General features: G+C 45.3%; 1 protein-coding gene across 1 annotated transcript in view; it reads right to left on the bottom strand.

Moving 5' to 3' along the window:
* Positions 1–5,143: 5,143 nt before the first annotated feature.
* Positions 5,144–23,586, bottom strand: part of LOC124805736 (vicilin-like seed storage protein At2g18540) — a 42,815-nt gene continuing 24,372 nt past the window's right edge. The window contains exon 2 of the mRNA XM_047266305.1: positions 5,144–5,698. Coding sequence (XP_047122261.1) covers positions 5,144–5,698 — 555 coding nt within the window. The remainder of the gene's footprint in view (positions 5,699–23,586) is intronic.

The following is a 23,586-nucleotide window of genomic DNA, read 5'->3' as shown; positions in this document are numbered from 1 at the left end:
TTTTTATCCTTGCTATTGTAATTAAACCTTGCATCATTTAAAAGGTTTTCCAACAGTTACGTTTCTTAATTTTTTCTTAATTGTTCAAGTTTCAACATGCACAGTGTTCACATAGCGCAGTGCCACACCTGACAAGGCTTTTTCTCAGTGGGATCCGCGATAGATTATAGTTAAGAGGGACTAACTCGGCTGCGAATTCAGTGTAGAATGTGACAGGGATTCGTGGGGCTTTCTTCAGTATTAAGGATTTCAGCTGCTTTTCAATGCCACTCCTTTACATTGACAAGAAGACTGAATTTTAGTAACTCAACGTTTTACTCTCGTAAAGTATTGTTTGAACAGGAAGTCAAACACTTCTACTGTTGTTTAGCTACCCTCTATTTCTGTACCTGTCATCCACACATGACTGGGCATTAACTTTGAAGCAATTAGCAAACTTTACATTCGATCAGAATATAAGTCACATGGAAAAATAACCACATGCAAAAATGTGGTATGTGTTACGTTCATGTGTTTGGTTGTAAGGTGACGCTGGCACTGTGCTTGCAGATCCGTGGCGCGACACGATCATCGACCCGGCTCTGGCGATCTCGTGCGCGGCGGTGGTGGGGATGCTGTCCATCATGTGGGGCTGGCTGGGCGTGGCTCGCTACTTCGTCCACGAGAACTTCCTGCCGCCGTCGGCGCTCTACTACAGTCTCGGCCTCTTCGTCTCCGGCTGCCTGGTGCTCTCTGTCGCGCTCGTCATTGCCGCCGCGAGGGCGTTTCAGTCGCTGGGGGTGCTAGCCTGAGGGACCAAGCAGCCGCCGCCCTTTTACTCATCGACTCGCGGCACTATGTTGTCGGCTTAGTTACTCTTATTTTGACATAATGTAGATCATTCCTTTTTATTATGCATTTCAAAAACGAGGTACGTGACATTTGCTTGCTTCTAGAAATTTAGGGCGAGAGGTATAAAGGCTAGAAACTGGAAGAGGTGATGCAGTATAAAAAGCAAATTGCGATAGTTCGCAAACTTATTAGTTAAAAAGATAGCTGCGAAAGGACTTTCTAAAAAAAGAGAGAATGACTGAGCACAAATGTTCAGATACAGAGAATTCGGAAACTTGTGTAGGGAAATAAACGACAAAGCAAAATGGTAATACCAGGAAAGGCATCGTTACACTACTACAAGCTGCTACTAGTCCAGGAAGAAAAGTTCTGCTATACAAATAATGAGAATGTTTAAGAATACAGTGCAATCAAAATAAGACATGAAACGTATTTTAAAGGAGGCCACGAACAAGGCTACAAAAAAACATGCAATAAATCTGAAAATTATAAAATATGTCAGAATTACATGGAAAAAATTGTGCGGTTCCTGGATAATTGATGTTACGGGAAAATCCCAGAGGAAGGATAGTAGCATGAATTACAGATATATACAAGAAAGGAGACGTATTAAAGCGCTAGTATTACAGGGATCTATCCATTTTCATGCTGCTTATAAAATTTATTCCTCTGCCATTAAAAGGAAGCTCCAGGCAATAGTAGAAACATTCTTACGAGAGGAACACTCCAACTTCCGTAAACGGACGTTTTGTTCTAAAAAATGTTTTCCAAAACAACTGATAGAAAAGAGTTCAACAAACCACCGTTACCAGTCTTGCTAGACTATGAGCCATATAAGGTAGGAAGGATGAAATCAAGAGAAATACGGACCACAATGTACCTCTAAATTCGTTGAATGCGACTAAATCACTACACGACCACATTAACATTAGCATAAACGAAGAGTTAACCGCTAACCAGGTGATGTCTCAGCAATCTCTTTTGAAAGTTTTAGAACAGAATCTTAAAAATCGAAAGTGTGTGGATCTGGGAAGAGAGAATTTATTAACTTATTTGTAGACGACCAGGTTCTCATACAAGACACCGAAAGCTCTTTCTACAAGAAAATGACATTAAATTTAATATTACTTTACAGAGTTATTGAATAATTGTCTGTAAATGAAGCAAATAATGGCAATGGAAGGGAAAGGCGTAAGAAAAGCTAAACCAATAATCAACAATAAGATAATAGAACAGGTAAATTCGTTTAAATATCTCAGGTCGGATTTATTAATACCGTACACAAAACTAATTCAGATGTGGCCAGAAGTATACAGAAACATAACGCTATAAATGGTTCTACAAAGTAGTACCTAGACAGAACTATGGGGAAAAGAGAACATTAAGCCTGATCTTATGTATGGTAGTGAAAACTGTATTCAAAAAAAAAAGTGACGAAGAATTGAAACAACTGAGATGAACTTTCTGAGGTCACTTCTTAGATAAATTTTGGAGAGTGAAGACGTCAGACACACTAGATGAGAAGACAGTAGAGGATAAGCACTTTAATAGTTACATGCGAAATAGATTGTAACTCCCTTATATAAATTAGAGTTCCTATGAATATTGTAATGTTATAATTCTTTCGTATTACATATATGAAAATACTATTTTAAAATACTTTTTTCGTAACTTTACATAACCAAAGTTAACATACGAATGTGTTTCTTGTTTCATAATGCGTTAAAATATTCATGTAAAACGGGTTCTTGCGTGGGAAATGAATTGCACGCAATATAAAACGTGGACAGAAGCGCCTCCACAGAGAATAGCTTCAGGGAATGTCGAATATGGTTTGGCACGAAGTAGTGGAACAAGACTTCGTGGCACCTACAGCAAGATTGGATGAATTATGCCACGAGTGTGTAGATGCATATATACTGGTTATTAAATCATAGCGTTTATTGGTTTGCTCCGAATCATGAAATTCCGGCGTCAAGAAGATATTTACAGGGTATTTTACATAAAGAGCCATGATTACGCTTGACGATTTTATTCACGCGTCGCAAATCGCCACAGCCAACAACTTCAGTATAAGTAAACTTCAGTATAAGTAAAGTTCAATACTGTACGTAATAGCATGGGGCGATAATTTCCTAAACGTTCAAATTATAGTTGCTTTCATAAAAAAAATGTTCACAATGTAATTGTGTACAAATTTGCGATGTGGATGTATAATTAGTAATTCAACATCATTACGACCTATCGTGCAAAATGATTCGTGGAACATGTTACTAACTGTTGTCTGATAACACACATTTATCCCATGTCATTTACCTGGTTAGGTAACTTTTCCTAGTGCTGCAGTATTCTGTGCGTCCTAATTTATTCGGCTACAGGAGTATTACTGTCCTAATAATTAACATTTATTGGAGTAATAAATTTCTGGAGTTTTTCATCTTTCGTATGCAATACTCCACGTGGTCAATAAAGCGAGTTGTTGAAGTGTTTCAAAAGAATGAGTGCGGGAAAGAAGTTTTATTGCAGTTTACAATGGATATATTACATTTCCTTAATAAAAGTAACAGAATAGAAAGTGTATCACAAAATCCAAGTGTAGACCAGGAGATGCAAAGGCCTACACTAAAATATTTTACAGATTTTTAATACTGCGTCTATTCATGTACCTGAGTTAGTGTGTATTATTACTGTGCCTTACCAGAAGTTTGTAGTCGCTTGCTTTAATAATAAATATATGTCCAAGTGATGCTAAATGTTACTATCTCTACATAAAGAAAAGTATTACTTTCTCAACAGTCTTAAAATCGTGAGCTACATCCTTAAGTTTAATGTATGAAATTAGTCCATTTACTCATGGCACTTCTCTTGACCAAGTCTGCAATCACTTTCAGAACTCTAATCAATCATCAACTTAACTAATTTAACCGATTGAATTTTTAAATGCTGGTGTATCCGTGTATCACCAAAATAAAATAAAAACAGTGAGTGAGTGATTGGGAATACGAATGAGAACAGTGACCTATTGGTTTACAAATGTTTTTATTCATCCTTTCACAAGTACAATCGAGCAGATGAATCTTACACAAAAAGGACAAACATAAATCAGAAAAATGATTTTTGATTGGTAAAGTATTTATTAGGGTGGAAACTACAAATTTTCCCCCGACTTAATCCCTCTTACAACACAATCTGACTTTGTTTACATGAATCCACTGTGAGGCCCAATTCTATTCAAATGGAATCAACCACGACCAAGTGCACCACAAACTGTGGTTCACAGGACAGCGAGCTGTGACTATCATTTAACATCCCTTCGCCGGTGCAGCAATACTTTACCCTTTCACCTTGACTCAGGCGGCAGCAGAAAACGGCATGCTGTGGGCGATGAGTGTCGGGATGTGGCAGCTGTAATGTCTGATGCGTCCACGAAAACCTGAACTTCAGGGACTGGCGTTGTGATTATTAGAATGCAAGTAACTTCCCTATCAGAGCCCTGAAATCCCGGCAGATTTCAGTGTGAAGTGCACCTGTTCTTTGGTCTGGCCGACAAATTTAGCTCACAGGCACGACAGAGCATGCTGGAATTGTCAAGTCAGACGGCCGACTCAGGACGAATAAGTTCACCTTCGTGGCACACGGTATGTCAGAGGTGATACGCAATTCCACTGTCGATACAGCTAGAATCTGTCACTGGATGTTAGTCCATCACAAATCTCACCCACTAGAGATAGACCTGAAGTTCTGCTGGCTTGGAAGCCCATTCAGACACAGTAGAGGGTTCTGATGCTGGGGAAGCATGCATCTGCTTTGCATATGCTGAGAGGAGCCAATGAGTGACTCAAATCTCTCGTCCGTAAAGAAAATTCTAGACTAGGGAGGCGTCGTTCTCATGGTAAGTATGGCTGTTTCGGCAAAAAATCTACCTAGACAGAACAATAGCCCCTTTTACGGAGAGATCTTATCTTTCCAGGACGACCATTTAAAATTTCTGAAAGAAGACTGTTAAACTTCCCAGACAGTCGTTCTCATAAAATAAATGGTTTACCGATCGCTAAAAGAACCTGGCGTCAGGGTAGTTAGCCTTGCCCCCCAGCCCTGCGGGTCCGGGGATTAGAATAGGCCCGAGGTATTCCTGCCTGTCGTAAGAGGCGACTAAAAGGAGTCCCACCCCCTCAAGGGGGTCGTTAGCGCCTGCGTCCGGAGACGGACGGTTCCCCGGCCTCTATTTGCGGTCATTTTGCTTTTTCACTTTTCGTTTCTTCCTTCCTTTGGTTGGTTCCTTTCTTTGCTCTTTTCCACCTCACTGTCTTCCTTACTCTTTCCCTTGTCTTCTTCTCCTTGCCTTCTCCTTGCCTTCTCCTTGCCTTCTCCTTGCCTTCTCCTCCTTGCCTTCTCCTTGCCTTCTCCTTGCCTTCTCCTTGCCTTCTCCTTGCCTTCTCCTCCTTGCCTTCTCCTCCTTGCCTTCTCCTCCTTGCCTTCTCCTCCTTGCCTTCTCCTCCTTGCCTTCTCCTCCTTGCCTTCTCCTCCTTGCCTTCTCCTCCTTGCCTTCTCCTCCTTGCCTTCTCCTCCTTGCCTTCTCCTCCTTGCCTTCTCCTCCTTGCCTTCTCCTCCTTGCCTTCTCCTCCTTGCCTTCTCCTCCTTGCCTTCTCCTCCTTGCCTTCTCCTCCTTGCCTTCTCCTCCTTGCCTTCTCCTCCTTGCCTTCTCCTCCTTGCCTTCTCCTCCTTGCCTTCTCCTCCTTGCCTTCTCCTCCTTGCCTTCTCCTCCTTGCCTTCTCCTCCTTGCCTTCTCCTCCTTGCCTTCTCCTCCTTGCCTTCTCCTCCTTGCCTTCTCCTCCTTGCCTTCTCCTCCTTGCCTTCTCCTCCTTGCCTTCTCCTCCTTGCCTTCTCCTCCTTGCCTTCTCCTCCTTGCCTTCTCCTCCTTGCCTTCTCCTCCTTGCCTTCTCTGGTCTCTGCCTCGGCGTTTGAGACAGTCTGTCCTCTCTCTCCCTCTCTCTCCTCCTTTTCCTCTTCTTCCTTCCTCCCTGTGCGTGCCTGAAGGCCGACCCACGCGTTCGCACGCGTAGCCGGTGACGGGGTAACGCGTAATTCCCCGCCCTGGGTAGACATGTAAGGCACGCACGTACCCCCTGGTAAAGGCCAGGCCCAGGGAGGGGTGATTGCCTGAACTGATACCTTCTGACCATGCCGATTGGTCCCTCCGTCTGTTTCTTGGGAGGTGTGACCTGAGGTGTAAACATTCACCTAAGGCGGGAGTGCCCTCTGAGAGGGTCCCCACAAGGAAGGAGCGCGCCATCGGAGACGCTGGCAATCATGGGGGATTCCTCCGCAATGGATTTCACTCCATCTGTCTCGACTTCTGCCCAAAAACGGAAACGTGACCAGCCACCAGTGACAAAAGTACTACCGCCTGCCCCACAGTTCCTCGTCGTTTCTCGATCTGAGGACTGAAAGGATTTTTCCTCTGTCAACCCTTTCGTTATCCAGAAGGGTGTAGATGCCATAGCCGGATCTGTCAAATCTTGTACCAGGTTGCGTAACGGTACCTTATTACTAGAAACTGAGAGCGCCTTTCAGGCACAAAAACTGCTTCGGGCCACACTCCTGTACACGTTCCCTGTGCGGGTGAAGGCTCACCGAACTTTGAATTCGTCTCGTGGTGTGGTCTATACTAGCTCCCTCGACGGATTGATTTACGAGGAGATTCAATCTTTCCTCGCTGAGCAGGGCGTGACGGCTGTCCATAGGGTCATGAAAAAGGTCAACAATGACCTTGTACCGACCCGGACACTTTTCTTGACCTTCGATAGTGTTAAGCTGCCATCGCGCATCAAGGCGGGCTACGAGGTTATTTCTGTTCGCCCCTATGTCCCGACACCTACGCGCTGCTACCAGTGTCATCGTTTCAATCACACTCGACAGTCTTGTTCCAATGCTGCTAAATGTGTCACTTGTGGCAGGGATGCCCATGAGGGTGACTGTCCACCTCCGTCTCCTCGTTGTGTGAACTGTTAGGGTGACCATGCCGCATCCTCCCGCGACTGTCCTGTCTATAAGGAAGAACGCTGTATCCAAGAAATTCGGGTCAAAGAGAAAGTGTCCACCTCGGCTGCTCGCAAGCTATTGGCTAGTAGGAAGCCCACGCTGCTCCCAGCGGGGAAATACAGTACTGTCCTTGCCTCTCCTCGGACTACCAGGGAGGTGGCAACCCAGACATCTGACCTTCACCACCACAGTCGTCCGTTCGGCCAGTGCTAAGATCGCCCGGTCGACGTCTCCTCTTCCTCCCGTCACCCCTCAGACACAAGCACCTTCATCAGCTTCTGCCAAGACGAAGACCCAGAAGTCAGATGCACAGGCCTTCAAGAAGGAACCGTCCCGTGCAGACTTCCTACGTACCTCGACCTCCCAGCCTTCGACCGGTACTTCCACCAAACGTCCTTCCAAGAAGGCTCATAGGAAGCACAGTTCTCCTTCTCCGCCACGGCGCATTTCTTCTCCTGCGCCACCCAGCGGTTGCCGCCTCAGGCCGTCATCCGTTTCGCCTGGCCGCACCGCTGGTGGACGAACATCTGGCCGTTCACCGGCGGAGGAAGCTCCCCCTCCCGGCCATCTTCCCAAGATGGCCGATGAACCTATAGACCCAATGGACGATGACTGTCCGCCTACTGATAGCGGCGGCAGTGCTCGCTCGAAGCCAGGCCCTCCGCGGCCTTCGAGGTGACCCCTTCTTTCATCTTCCTTTTCTTACGATGGCACTTATTCACTGGAATATTCGCAGCATTCGCTCCAATCGAGAGGACTTGAAGTTGCTGCTCCGCTTGCACCGTCCGCTCGTCGTAGCCCTCCAGGAAACGAAGCTACGCCCATGCGATCAAATTGCCTTGGCACACTACACCTCTGTGCGTTTTGACCTACCCCCTGTGGTAGGTATCCCGGCTCATGGAGGGGTTATGTTGCTGGTCCGGGATGATATTTACTACGATCCCATCACGTTGCACACCGGCCTGCAGGCAGTTGCCATCCGCATTACTCTCCCCACTTTTACGTTTTCCTTTTGTACCGTTTACACTCCATCGTCATCTGCCGTTACCAGGGCAGACATGATGCAACTTATTGCTCAGCTACCTGCACCATTTTTGTTAACTGGAGACTTCAATGCCCACCATCCTCTTTGGGGCTCTCCAGCATCCAGCCCGAGGGGCTCCCTGTTAGCAGACCTTTTCAACCAGCTCAATCTTGTTTGCCTCAATACTGGCGCCCCTAGTTTTCTTTCGGACACATCTCACACCTATTCCCATTTAGACCTCTCTATATGTACTCCCCAACTTGCACGCCGGTTTGAGTGGTATGCACTTTCTGATACATATTCGAGCGACCACTTCCCGTGTGTTATCCATCTCCTGCAGCATACCCCCTCTCCGTGCTCCTCTAGTTGGACCATCTCCAAGGCAAACTGGGGGCTCTTCTCTTCCAGGGCGACCTTTCAGGATCAAACCTTCACAAGCTGCGATCGTCAGGTCGCACACCTCACGGAAGTCATTCTCGCTGCTGCTGAATATTCCATCCCTCACCCTACTTCTTCTCCACGTCGCGTACCGGTACCCTGGTGGACTGCAGCATGTAGAGACGCTTTACGTGCTCGTCGACGTGCTTTACGCACCTTTAAACGCCACCCTACGGTGGCGAATTGTATCAATTATAAACGATTACGTGCTCAGTGTCGTCGTATTATTAAAGAAAGCAAGAAAGCCAGCTGGGCTGCTTTCACAAGCACCTTCAACAGTTTTACTCCTTCTGTTGTCTGGGGTGGCCTGCGCCGGCTATCTGGCACTAAGGTCCACTCACCAGTTTCTGGCTTGACGGTCGCGAATGACGTCCTTGTGGCCCCTGAAGATGTCTCCAATGCCTTCGGCCGCTTTTTCGCAGAGGTTTCGAGCTCCGCTCATTACCACCCTGCCTTCCTTCCCCCGCAAACAGGCAGAGGAGGCTAGGCCACCTAACTTCCGCTCCTCGAATTGTGCAAGTTATAATGCCCCAGTCACCATGCGGGAACTCGAAAACGCACTTGGCCGATCACGGTCCTCCGCTCCAGGGCCTGATTCTATTCATATTCAGATGCTGAAGAACCTTTCTCCTGCGGGTAAAGGTTTTCTTCTTCGTACTTACAATCGCATCTGGATTGAGGGACATGTTCCCGCATGCTGGCGCGAGTCTATTGTTGTCCCGATTCCTAAGCCGGGGAAGGACAAGCACTTGCCTTCCAGTTATCGACCCATCTCGCTAACCAGCTGTGTCTGTAAAGTGATGGAGCGAATGGTTAATTCTCGATTGGTTTGCCTGCTAGAATCTCGACGCCTACTTACCAATGTACAATGTGGATTTCGTAGGCGCCGCTCTGCTGTTGACCATCTGGTTACCTTATCGACCTTCATTATGAATAACTTATTGCGGAAGCGTCCGACCGCGGCTGTGTTCTTTGATTTGGAGAAGGCTTACGACACCTGTTGGAGGTCGGGTATTCTCCGCACCATGCATACATGGGGCCTTCGCGGTCCCCTCCCTCTTTTTATTCGTTCCTTTGTAATGGATCGACAGTTCAGGGTACGTGTGGGTTCTGTCCTGTCAGACACCTTCCGCCAGGAGAATGGGGTGCCACAGGGCTCAGTTTTGAGCGTCGCTCTCTTCGCCATCGCGAACAATCCAATAATGGATTGCCTCCCAGCTGAAGTATCAGGCTCCCTTTTCGTGGACGATTTTACCATCTATTGCAGCGCGCAGTGTAAAAGTGTCCTGGAGCGCTGTCTTCAGCATTCTCTTGACCGTCTTTACTCCTGGAGTGTCGCCAATGGCTTCCGTTTTTCTGCCGAGAAGACGGTCTGTATTAACTTCTGGCGCTACAAAGAGTTTCTCCCACCGTCCTTACGACTCGGTCCCATTGCTCTCCCAATCGTGGAGACAACAAAATTTTTAGGTCTTACATTTGACAGGAAACTTAGCTGGTCTCCACATGTGTCATATTTGGCTGCCCGTTGTACCCGTTCTTTAAATGTCCTCCGTGTTCTCAGTGGTATGTCGTGGGGAGCAGATCGAACCGTCCTGCTTCGTCTATATCGGTCGATCGTCCGCTCCAAGCTGGATTATGGGAGCTTCGTATACTCCTCTGCACGGCCATCCATCTTGCGCCGCCTCAACTCCATACAACATCGGGGTTTACGACTTGCGATCGGAGCGTTTTGTACTAGTCCCGTAGAGTGTCTTCATGCTGACGCTGGCGAATTGCCAGTCACCTACCGGCGCGATATACTGCTTTGTCGGTATGCCTGTTGGCTACTGTCAATGCCCGACCACCCGTCTTATCGTTCCTCGACCGTCAATATGGGTTGTATGTCTCTGCCCTGCTACCCCCTGGAGTTCGCTTTCGTCACCTCCTTCAACACCTTAATTTTTCACTCCCTGCAACCTTTCGAGTGGGCGAGAGCCACACGCCACCTTGGCTCCAGGCTCAGGTCCGCGTTCACCTTGACCTCAGCTCGCTCCCAAAAGAGGTTACCCCCGGTTCGGTCTACCACTCCCGTTTTGTTGAACTTCGTTCAAAGTTCATCAATAGGACCTTCATTTATACAGATGGCTCAAAGACCAATGACGGGGTCGGGTGTTCTTTTATTGTCGGGGCACAAAGTTTCAAATACCGGCTCCATGGCCATTGTTCGGTCTTCACAGCTGAGCTCTTTGCCCTCTACCAGGCAGTTCTTTACATCTGCCGCCACCGACATTCTGCTTATGTCATCTGCTCCGATTCCCTGAGCGTCATCCAGAGCCTGTGATCCGTATCCGGTTCACCCTTTCGTGCACCGGATGCAACGCTCTCTTCAGCAGCTGGTGGACGTCGGTTCTCCGGTTAGCTTTATGTGGGTCCCTGGCCATGTCGGTATCCCTGGGAACGAAGCTGCAGATGCTGCGGCCAAGGCTGCGGTCCTCCAGCCTCGGACAGCTTCTTGTGGTGTCCCTTCCTCAGACTGAGCAGGGTCATTTGTCGGCGCATTTTATCGCTGTGGCATGCCGATTGGGCTGCACTTACAGACAACAAGCTTCGGGCCTTGAAACCTCTTCCCGCGGCTTGGACGTCCTCCTCCCGCCCTTCTCGGCGGGAGGAGGTCGTTTTGGCCCGGTTACGCATTGGACACTGCCAGTTCAGCCATCGCCATCTGCTGACGGCTGCGCCGGCGCCGTTCTGCCCATGTGGGCAATTGCTGACGGTCCGCCACATTTTAACGTCCTGTCCGGATTTTAACACACTGCGTCTAGATCTTAACCTGCCATGTACTTTAGATGCCATTTTAGCAGATGACCCACGAGCAGCTGCTCGTGTTCTTCGTTTTATCAATTTGACAAACCTCTCTAAGGACATTTGAGGATGCTGTTTTTTAATCCTATGCCTGTCAGTCTGTCTTTTATCGTGTTTTCCCTTTTAGTTGTAGTTTTAAACTTGTGCCTCGCGGTGCATTCTTAACGTAGTCAGGGCGCTAATGACCGTTGAAGTTGTGCGCCCTAAAACCACAAAAATATAATAGCCTTGCCCCATTAAAAACACGTGCACAAGACACTCTTTTGGTCGTCACAGCTTGTAACATGAGAATGCTTGTAGTTTTATGACCATCCAACCATTTGCACAAAAGCTCAGATTACAGCAGTCTATCATGAATGACTCCTTCACCCACTTTCCACCAAGTGGCTCTTTGCGATGGTCTGTTGCCTCCCCCAGGTAAAATATTTTGTGAACCAGTGCCCTCCTGCTGCGACCCTACGTGGGGAGAGGTGAGTGACACAGCCCGAAGTCTCCATGCAGTTGAAATTCCCCAAATCACTCTCACAGCCAGGTCGCTAGACACAACAATCATGGTCTGCAATCATCTTCCTCCCTGTTCTGTCATCTTCACCATGGTCCTTCAGGTGCAAGTTCTCTACAGGGTACACGTGCAGTTCCTTGAACATTCTGCCCACAGTTTCCTCATGTAAAAAGTCATAAGTCACACACACAGAATGTAGTGCTGAGAACACAGATATCATGACTTAAAATATGAATATTAATCTGACTGACAGTGTATTTAAAGTTACAGAGAAGTGTCACCTCTCACCGTCAGCAGACAGAACAGCTTCTGTATGAATGCAGAGTCTCGCGGCGATAACATTGAATAAAATGTTCTCGGGTTTCCAACCGCGTCAATAGCTTAAAACTACACGAGCTTTCGGCCAAGCACTCCTTGACCATTGTCAAGTGGCCACGGAGTGCTTGGCCGAAAGCTCGTGTAGTTTTAAGCTATTGACGCGGTTGGAAACCCGAGAACATTTTATTCAGAACAGCTTCTGCCTGCCACCTTGTGTTGAGCCAGTAGCTTAGCAAATATTAGTGAAAATATTTATGAAAGTCAGTAATCATTCTCGACACGTACGTGTTTCTTGTAGGAATAACTACCAACTACTTAATAAAACCATTACCATTCAGCGTCCTCTCAATAAATGTCCATTTGTTACGATGATAGCCTGATATCTATCAATATTACTGCCTCCCAGTAATGAAGTACTCCAGCCATTTCATGACAGATTCCTGTGCTCTTCTCCGTTAATCACTATTTGTTTGTAATGGTCACTGTCTGTAACTTCAAAACAAACAATATACTGTTGGAGGGAGGGAGGGAGGGAGGGAGGGAGGGAGGGAGGGAGGGAGAAGATTCGGTGCCAACACATTTTCTTTATTTTTGCTCATGTCTATCTTCTGTTCCAATATATCCTAATGTGCTTTTACTTAAGCGTCAGGTTTGCAAAAAACAAGTTGTCCCAAGTAAAGTTACACAGCAGTTAGTTTACTCGATTAGTAAATTAACTAGAAATTACTTCGCCTAATTAGGCTGGCGACTGTATACATACGCATCGTCAGATGTACTTTCCCAACTTTAAAACCGTTGATTTGATTCCTGCTAAAACAACTACCTCTACGTTTCTGTAACTTATCTTTCTGGTGATGAAATTTAGTCCGATAACTTTTCCTTAGCCCACGATCTCGGCTAACTTTAATTCTTGTCAAAGGAGTAACAGTATCAGAAACTTGCGCTCCTAGTAATAGTGTATGGTGTTATACTCTACTAATAAAATGGTATGACATCAAAAGGACGCCACCTCAATGCCTGCCGTGGAAGCATTTCATGGTAATCAAACTGGAAAACGGGATATAAGCCGTCGGCCAATGCGCAGATGGAGACAATAGGTGTGCTAAATTCCTTAGGTTTCGGAACTGGCAAGCATCCGTTCCTTGTAACGGAAGGAGTAAATCCATTGTTACAGCCACGTCCTTCAAACTGTAACATGAAAATGAAAGACAGTCGTATTCAATAGACAGCTCAAGAAAAGGATTGCACCACCTACACGTCTGTGAATATGAGTTCATATTAAAGAGGAGCAATAAATGAATAAGCCTTATGAAAATAGAATGTGAAATTAAAAGGTCCATATGTTCGGATATGAAAACCTGAAACTACGTAAGGCTCCGTATCTAACGGATTAGCTACACAGTTACGGAACACCAAAGTACGAATGGACTTCAGTCTAACCGAACTTTAAGAAAGACAATAAGACGCAGTATCCAACACACCAAAGCCATACTGTCGGCTGTCTATCGATTTAAAGGACAAATAGGTGGTATTGTCATTTATGCAAGACCTTTACACCAGTGACGATTATAGATCTTCGTTTGAGAACTATCTTCGGACAACCAAAGACAATGTGCCACTGGAAGTTCCTTAGAAAATGCTAAGTTAGAAAGGAAGGCGGCTTGATTATGTAGAAGAGACGATCTGGAGCATTTCCTAACTGAGCTTATTGTCCTTAAAGAGATTTCCGCAACAACTCGGAGAATAGTGATCTTCAGATCTAGGTAGGGTCTTCAGTGCTACATGGTCTTGATGAATCTAAACTTACTGCTAAGTAACTCATCCTTTCAAAGCTTACCAGGTATGTTCATACTTGCATAATACAATCAGACAAAAAAATGGATGAATCAAGAAGGAATTATCGGAATGGGACGGAAATCAGTAGATATGATAAACATGTACAGACAAAAAAATAAAATGCCAGAAAAATTAGATAATTTAGTTAAGAGAGCTTCGCAAACTGAGAAAGTCAGTGAGGTGTTGGTCCCTCTCTGGCCCTTACGCCAGCAGTTATTTAGATGGGCATTGACAGATTCGTTGGATGTCCTCCCTGAGGGATATCGTACCAAACTGTGTCCAGCTGGCGCGTTAGATCGTTAAAATACAGAGCGGTTTGGAGGGCCCTGCCCATAAACATCAAAATGTTCTCAACTGGGGACAGATTCGACATCCCTGGATTTGGCAAGCATGAAGACAAGCAGTAGAAACTCTTGCTGTGTGCGGTCGAAAATTATCTTGCTGAAATATAAGCCCAGAATGACTTCGCATGGGGAGCAACTAAGCGGAATGTAGAATATCGTCGACGTACCACTGCATTAAGGATGCCGCAAATGACAACCAAAGAATTTCTGGTAAGAAAAAAAAACAGCTCAAAAGACTCCCACTTCACATAATCGAGCTTTATAGTGGGCGTCAATCAGGTTGGTACCCCACCATTATCTCGAACGTCTACACACACTTCTTTGGCCTGGAATCTCACTGACTGCAGTAGAACAGTCTTATGTGATGAGCCTCGTTTCGAACTGACAAGCGAAGATGTCGGGAGCGCTCCAGTGGTGGGGTACCAACCCGTCACCCGCCATACGGCTCGACAACCAGGAGTGATAGTTTGGGGTGCTATTCCGTTCAGTGCAGGACCCCTTTGGTTGTCATCCGCAGCACACTCTCAGTACAGCGGTAAGTCGAAGTTATTCTCGTCCCGTTTTGTTGCGCTTCGTAGTAAGCGATCTTGGGCTTAAATTTCAGGAAGGTAATTTCACCCTGCAAACGACTAGTTTCTACTGCTTGTCTTCGTGAGTGCCAAACCCCGCCTTCAGGAAGGTTGTCAGGGGCTCCCCAGTTCAGACCGTTCGGAGCATTAGGCGGGGCCCTCCAACTATCTGGGGAATACGACGATCTAACGCACCAGTTGGCCAGAATATGGCAAAATATCCGTCAGGAGGATGTCTAAGAACTCTTATCAATGCCAAGCCGAATAACTAATTGCCTAAGGCCACAGGTGGCCCAATGTGTTACTGACTTGTTCAATTTGTGATGCTCTTTCTCTTGAATAAATCACCTTTTTTTAAACTGTAATCGTTTGTCTGTCTGAACATAGACATCACATCTCCCAATGTCTGTCTCATTCGAATGCTGCATAGTTTTTCATTGTGTGTGCGCGTGTGCGGTAGACCTTGAGCTAAGGCGCACGCGCAGAGAGAGAGAGAGAGAGAGAGAGAGAGAGAGAGAGAGAGAGAGAGAGAAAGGCACGTTATCCATTTCACATTATTATATATCCTTTGACCAAAATCGTTCATTCTGGGTACATGTGTGGGAAATCATAAGATACTGTCTACAGACATTACCTTAGAACTCTGAAGTCCATACTTTGTTCTCGCGCTTGTATCATTTTACTGCTGTTTACTGCTGTTTACTGCTGTTTACTGCTGTTTACTGCTGTTTACTGCTGTTTACTGCTGTTGCAATCCAACCACGTTGGCTGCTTACATCGGCTATTCGTTTCTGTTTATATTACGGTAGAATTTTTTGTTTTTATGTTACCGAAAAATGTTTCTGTAGCCGCCAAGATACGTGCTCCCGTGGTTGTGCAATTGCGGCTATATTCACACCACCATATGTGTTTCCATTGACTGCTGAAACGGTTCCAGTATGTTATGACATCGTTGTAAACTGGCCTGTAACATTGAACGTAACTAAGACTGTTTTCGGTTTTATTTTGTTACTTTGTTTTTAATGCCAGCGTATTTCATAATTATGGTGACAATACTTGCTTTCAGTAAATTAGAAAATGAGTCGAATTTGCAATCACAGTAAATATTTTCGACGACCATAAGAGGATAGCCAGTTGTTCAATTTCTATATTCGTATATATTCCGCGATTTCTAGTGATTCTTCCCTTGTTCAGCGATCACAGGATAACGGGCACTTAACCATGTATTGTGTACCAGTAAATATCCCGATACTTCAAAGAATCTAACGCCCACATATAAAACAGCTACGAACTTCCAATTATTGTACAAATGATTTAACATGCTAAATATTTGACGTAAAGTATGTAAGCGAGAACAAGTTTAGAAAAGGTTTGACGTTGTGTACAGTTTGTTGGAACTCGCTGAGAGCTGTTAGTCCCAAATTCTGGATGAAGTCCAGGTATTTGTGTCCCCGTCATGTCTGTATCAAAGACTACATACTTTCTAACTGCAACGCTCGTCTTACCATTTTAAACTTTAACATAATAGTATGTCACATGAGTTTAACATATCAGCGTTTTCAATTTTTATATTCGCTCAATAATTATACGAAATATTGAAAATAAAATATTCGTTGCCTTTTAAGGCAGATAGATTGGCAACCTGCAACTGAGAGAAGGTTCTGAGAGAATCGCTCAGCCCGCATCTCGTGGTCGTGCGGTAGCGTTCTCGCTTCCCACGCCCGGGTTCCCGGGTTCGATTCCCGGCGGGGTCAGGGATTTTCTCTGCCTCGTGATGGCTGGGTGTTGTGTGCTGTCCTTAGGTTAGTTAGGTTTAAGTAGTTCTAAGTTCTAGGGGACTTATGACCACAGCAGTTGAGTCCCATAGTGCTCAGAGCCATTTGAAGAATCGCTCATCTTTAGTAATAAACAGTAGTAGAACATTCGCTACCCACTTCAGGTCTTCCTAATTTGTTACGCGGACATGTGTTCATGGGTATCTTCACACAATGAGTCTTAAGTCGACCCTTATGTAAACACTGTAGTTGTTCTTCCGTACTGCGTTTATTAACTTCAATAAATTTTTTCCACCACTATCATTGTGATCCAGCGTGACACTTCGGCGAATTATTTGTGCTGTTGTTGAGATGGATGCTTTAAATCGTATGTACACAGTCTGAAGCGTTTGGCAGAGGGGTTTGCGACATTGTTCGCAGCTACTAAACGGCTCTGTTGAAAAGACGGAAGTTACGATTCGTGGCTGTTTCTGTACGTATCAAAGGAAACACTGTATTTGGCTCATTCCATGCCACTGTACGATGCTGCGCGACAAAGTGTTCCCCATCGCTCGCACATTGGTCACAACATTGGACAATAATTATGAGAGATCGCCCACACACGGAAGCCTACATTCAATTGAATTCATGCAGTCAACGTAAGCATGTCTGCCGGGCAGATTACGATCGGTGCATTTCGGTTTTGAACGTGAATAATTTTGTCATTACAAAACAAAAAAGTGCAGAATATGGTTGCCAATGACTAACACATTCATACAAATACTCCAGTCTGACGCCCTATCGTGTGACAATCAGAATTAGACAAGCTTCGGAAGCTTCGGAAAATTGTCTAGGATCAGTGTTCATGCTTTAATACACCCTTTACTACGCCATATACATAAGATACATTCAATGCTGAAAAGTTCCAGAATCAATTGGAGACGTGTGTAGTCGAAGTTTTAGAGAATAGAATTAGGAGAAAACTTTCTCAAAAAGTTTATACAAGTCGTATAGAGCAAATGGTTAAATTTGAAATAAAATGTAATGTGGATCAAATACGGAATCTGACGCACTGATCAGATTACTACCTAACCCATCAAGCCAGTCGAATATACAAAGTAGTTTTTTGGTGATCGTAAGTTTGTGAAATTAATACTTAAGACATGACCTAGCTAAACTAGCTTTCTCCTGAATTAGATTATAATCTGTTAATTATATAGATCGAAACTTTGGAAAATGGCTACAGTATCAAAGTACAAAAGTATACCAAGACTATTCCATAGAGTAATTTGCACTTCCTTTGGATACAAAAGGTTTCTATTATAATTTGAATTTACACTTTAAAGCAAGTATCTGTTCGTAGGATGTTACAGGCCTTTCTGCCCATAATCCATATTTTCTAAGGTGAAAATATATCATTCGAATTTCCGGACACCAACAAAAAAATTACCGGACTCTCGTCTGTTGCAGGTTTATAAGAACCGATCGTAATTTACATATACAGAAAAAAGATATAATTCACCATACCTTCTATCCAGTAACTAAATTTTCAGTCACAAGAAAAACATACCTTACGGTGCTGATGTTTCGTAAATGTTAAAGCGCAATGCAAATATTTGTCAAGATTCTCCATTGTCACAAAGTACTCGGAACATATTATAAAGTACATGGCAAACACCAGAATGAATCAAGCTTTATCGCAATGTAAACAAACTCATCAAAGCACACAAAGCACAGCACAATTACAGAACGTACAAAAAAATATACACACCAGTAATCTTATTTTAGATATGTGCGTGTATTTATACCTTGAGCAGGTACGATTCTCAAATGAGATCAGCAATTGCTTATTTGTTTGTTCGCCATACAGCCGCAGTGACTTCTTGTTCTTCATAGCAGGAACCATAACTGTCTTCCTTGCTGGTGCAAGAAACGCAACAACTTGCACGTTACTCCACTATGAATGAGACACTGTTTTCAAACATCTGACTTATAAATACAAGCGACAAACACTCGGGTTTCACAAGTGTGTGATCGGCGATTCGGTATTGGTCGAACGCCCTTTGATGTTCGGTCGAAATACCGACAAGCGATGGCGCCGTATGAACATTGGGCCCAACGTTGGCTGCAACGCTGTTCCATCGATCTACTCATTGGGCCAACATTGTTGGCACCGATGTGTGGACCTGTCACAATGGCAGGCCTATAAAAATTGCTGTCAAACAATGGAGTATCCATTTACTTGACCTAATAACTCCATGAAGTAGAAGAATGCGTCTGGTAACTACTATGTGTAGAACTATGAACATTAAAAACTAAAAACGGTTCCATCCAGAAAATAACTGCGTTAAACATAAACAACAGTGAAGAACAAAACAACTGAGACTTCCGTTGACACAGTACAGACAAATTGTAGTAGTTTATTTATAAAATCTGCCTTTTCTTGCTGCACTGTATTTTAGTTCTATCAGACGCGCTTCGCCTTTTTTATTTAGACACGCTCAGTGGTATCTAGAATAATAGTTTTGTTTTGATATGTGTGGACTAGACAGTTCACGTCTCGCGTTTTATGTAAATAAGTGATTATTTACAGTTCTTCGCGTTCATGGTTGGCAACAGCGTTTCCTGTCATACGGTCACGCTATTGCGCGATGTTTGGTCGAAACAAAAAAACGAAACGTTTACTGTTTCAAAATCTACAAATAACACACCAAAACAAAACTGTTTCATTCTAGATCCCACTGAAAATGCCTTGAAGTGAAAAAGGCGAAACGCCCCTGACAGAAATAAAACACAGTGTAGGAAGAAAGGTTATTTTTATTTACAAAACAAATTTTTCTGTGCTTGCTGCGGAGCATGGTCACACAAACATGAAACTGAATTTGGTTCGCAGAGGGAAGACTGAATTTATTGCAATTAAAATACGAAATAAACAAGGCTTTGAAAGAGGGGTTGCCTAAAACTTCAATGACAGCAAGTCATATTTGTTCTAAAATTTGTGCATTTCAAACGAATGACTGTATTACTTTCGTTCCAATTTAAAATTTGGATGGTGACATTCGAGTAAGTTACAAAGGAGCATCGTCTTCCAAATTCTACTCCCGCAGTAAGACGATGTTGCCACGTATTCAGCAGTACATTTTCGTCTAGCAACCATTAAAACCCACTGCTCTGTCTGGTTGTACTGACTATTATTGCAACGCCACATACCATTTATTCCTTTTTACTGGACATAATGTAGCTTTCAATTATAATTAAGTAAAATGTTTACTGCCAGCTTCAGCGCAGTGGAAGTGAGAATACACTTAGCTTTTAACCTCGATGGGAAAGCGAGCAACTAATGCAGTTGCAACAGATAGCGGAATTCGTCGGAAACAGTGTTCTACAAACTGTCAGTCCAGTCGTGAAACTGAAGACAGCATACGCAGACACGAAGCAGAAAGGTTAAATCCTACAATTAGAAATGACATGCCAATATTTGACCACTATGTAGTGACAAAGAAATATCGATATAAGTACTTAGAGAAATTAAAAAAAAGGATAATACTTAAGGCGCACGTGAAATCATTTTGACGTCACACGCAGTATCGAAAACTGCATGAACTGCTATCGCCTTTCCCTTTGTCTAGCCAATGACGCCGGAAATGTTCTGTAAGGCTCAGGTAAAACAAAGTACCACTCAGAATAAAAAGGAAACTTAGCCTCAGCGGTGTATAAACATTAAAAGAATATTTAGCGGCTGATCATTTTATTAGAAGAAATTTTACCAGTAGCGAAGCGTTTTCGAGAGATCCGATGTTTTGAAACAGCATTTATTCATAGGACACATAAGAAAAACTGCTGATTTACCTGCTATAGTGGCTACCCTCCATTTCTAGTCCCAGACGAAACTCTAAAACCAGTTCTCAGAATTTCTAAAAATAAACTGATGGCGCTGACGCACCTTAATGAATGTATACACTATTGAATTCAATACTGGCTGGCTTCAGCTTGGTCTTCTTGCTTGTAACTCAAGGAGTCGGCTCACTTTTCGAGTTCACGAAGACTTACTAGGAACAAATTTGCTATAGTATATCAGTAGATTTCGGAATTACTTCTTGCAAACACTCTAATCACTCCCTTCACTTCAGCCCAGGCCACATCAACGCTGAGCTTGATACGTCTGTGAGCAACTTACTTAGAGATCAGCCTATCCTTCAGAAAAAAAAGAGCATGACGTCATGTTAGCCTTACGTCAACACACCACGGAAGTCGACAGACCGTCTTGGCTACAGCGTGTGAAATCAAAATGACGTAAATTGCGCATGAGGGCTTGTGAACTGAGTATTAACCCGAAAAGCAATGAGGCGTCTTGTATCTCGCCTGCATAATATCGAATCCACCACAGAGGATATCGACGTTTCCGATTCGGAGAGAGAGTGGTAGCCAGCGACTGCCGGCAGGTGGCGTTCTCAGCGAATAGTCTGGTGCCGCCACTAGAGGTCATAAAGCCATTATAAGCAGTGGCTGAAAGCTTGCCGTGTCATTCGCAGAGTGAAGATTGTACACATCATCCTCGCGACATGCTATTGGAATCTGGCTGTCTCCTACTTTGCCTCTAATATTAGCAAACGACTCGCGTGCAGTTGAACTGATTCCCAATTCCCTCAACGAAACTTGTTTTTATTGTTAAATACACTCCTGGAAATGGAAAAAAGAACACATTGACACCGGTGTGTCAGACCCACCATACTTGCTCCGGACACTGCGAGAGGGCTGTACAAGCAATGATCACACGCACGGCACAGCGGACACACCAGGAACCGCGGTGTTGGCCGTCGAATGGCGCTAGCTGCGCAGCATTTGTGCACCGCCGCCGTCAGTGTCAGCCAGTTTGCCGTGGCATACGGAGCTCCATCGCAGTCTTCAACACTGGTAGCATGCCGCGACAGCGTGGACGTGAACCGTATGTGCAGTTGACGGACTTTGAGCGAGGGCGTATAGTGGGCATGCGGGAGGCCGGGTGGACGTACCGCCGAATTGCTCAACACGTGGGGCTTGGGGTCTCCACAGTACATCGATGTTGTCGCCAGTGGTCGGCGGAAGGTGCACGTGCCCGTCGACCTGGGACCGGACCGCAGCGACGCACGGATGCACGCCAAGACCGTAGGATCCTACGCAGTGCCGTAGGGGACCGCACCGCCACTTCCCAGCAAATTAGGGACACTGTTGCTCCTGGGGTATCGGCGAGGACCATTCGCAACTGTCTCCATGAAGCTGGGCTACGGTCCCGCACACCGTTAGGCCGTCTTCCGCTCACGCCCCAACATCGTGCAGCCCGCCTCCAGTGGTGTCGCGACAGGCGTGAATGGAGGGACGAATGGAGACGTGTCGTCTTCAGCGATGAGAGTCGCTTCTGCCTTGGTGCCAATGATGGTCGTATGCGTGTTTGGCGCCGTGCAGGTGAGCGCCACAATCAGGACTACATACGACCGAGGCACACAGGGCCAACACCCGGCATCATGGTGTGGGGAGCGATCTCCTACACTGGCCGTACACGACTGGTGATCGTCGAGGGTACACTGAATAGTGCACGGTACATCCAAACCGTCATCGAACCCATCGTTCTACCATTCCTAGACCGGCAAGGGAACCTGCTGTTCCAACAGGACAATGCACGTCCGCATGTATCCCGTGCCACCCAACGTGCTCTAGAAGGTGTAAGTCAACTACCCTGGCCAGCAAGATCTCCGGATCTGTCCCCCATTGAGCATGTTTGGGACTGGATGAAGCGTCGTCTCACGCGGTCTGCACGTACAGCACGAACGCTGGTCCAACTGAGGCGCCAGGTGGAAATGGCATGGCAAGCCGTTCCACAGGACTACATCCAGCATCTCTACGATCGTCTCCATGGGAGAATAGCAGCCTGCATTGCTGCGAAAGGTGGATATACACTGTACTAGTGCCGACATTGTGCATGCTCTGTTGCCTGTGTCTATGTGCCTGTGGTTCTGTCAGTGTGATCATGTGATGTATCTGACCCCAGGAATGTGTCAATAAAGTTTCCCCTTCCTGGAACAATGAATTCACGGTGTTCTTATTTCAATTTCCAGGAGTGTATATCGTTTCAAACTACTTGGTGGTTGATGTTTGGGTGTCCCTCGCCGCGTGCTGAATCTGTGGGACCCTCAACCCTCCCCTCTGCCAGTTGCCTCGGACATCCCTCTTTCACTGTTTTAATTGCTTTTATATGAAGGGTAGTTCTCAGTTGGATAGTGGGCGCCTTTCCCCTCTTTAACACTTGTCTGGTGGGCCGGGGTGGGACTGCTGTGGGAGGAACGGCTCCCGTCGCATGCGAAGCCCCAGGGGACGCTCACCTGGCTTCACTCATCTGCTTCTATCTTGTTTTAGTTTTGTCGGTCCAACTGATATCCAACACGTGTTAGCCTCGTTACTGTTACGAGACGTCTGGCTAGAAGGAACTCTTAACTCTGTAACTGTCTCCCCCTTATTTGAGATGGAGGAAGACCGAATGCAGGTGGCACTCTGGAAGACACTTCGTCCGCTCTCACATACTGGCCTGGTCCATATACTATTTCACCTTCAATTTTTGTCGCAGTTCTAGTATAAATATTACTTTCGGTGCCTACGTTTTACCACTCCTGTATTGATAATTCGGACGAAATTCTGGAAGACTGCGCTAACTCGACTTGAACTTCCACTTGGCCGCAAAACTGATGACGGCGCTCTTCAGTTCTTAACCCCCAATCGACCAACCTCTCTATTCAACTTGCCTCGAGTTCAGTGGCGGCCGGTGATAACGTGTTACAGCACACTGTGTAATATCGCACTTAAATTGTCCAGTTTCTCTTAAGATACGTGCTAGTATGCAAATAAAATGCACGACAACATGTTTTGCAGTGCCCTATCTGTACCGAATAGAAACCAATGTAGAGTGCTGCGATGGTCAGCGGCACTACGCTCAACTCAGAGAAGGGACACTGATGTCTGATGTCGACTGCACATACTCTGATTGAACGTCATTCCTTCTGGCACTGACTGCTACACTGTGTTGTTCACAGCACCAGATCAGTATTTTTCTTTGACA

The sequence above is a fragment of the Schistocerca piceifrons genome, chromosome 7 (assembly GCF_021461385.2).
Source record: "Schistocerca piceifrons isolate TAMUIC-IGC-003096 chromosome 7, iqSchPice1.1, whole genome shotgun sequence".
NCBI lineage: Eukaryota > Metazoa > Arthropoda > Insecta > Orthoptera > Acrididae > Schistocerca > Schistocerca piceifrons.
The sequence above is the reverse complement of the archived record's forward strand: the minus strand, read 5'-3'. Positions and strand labels throughout refer to the sequence as shown.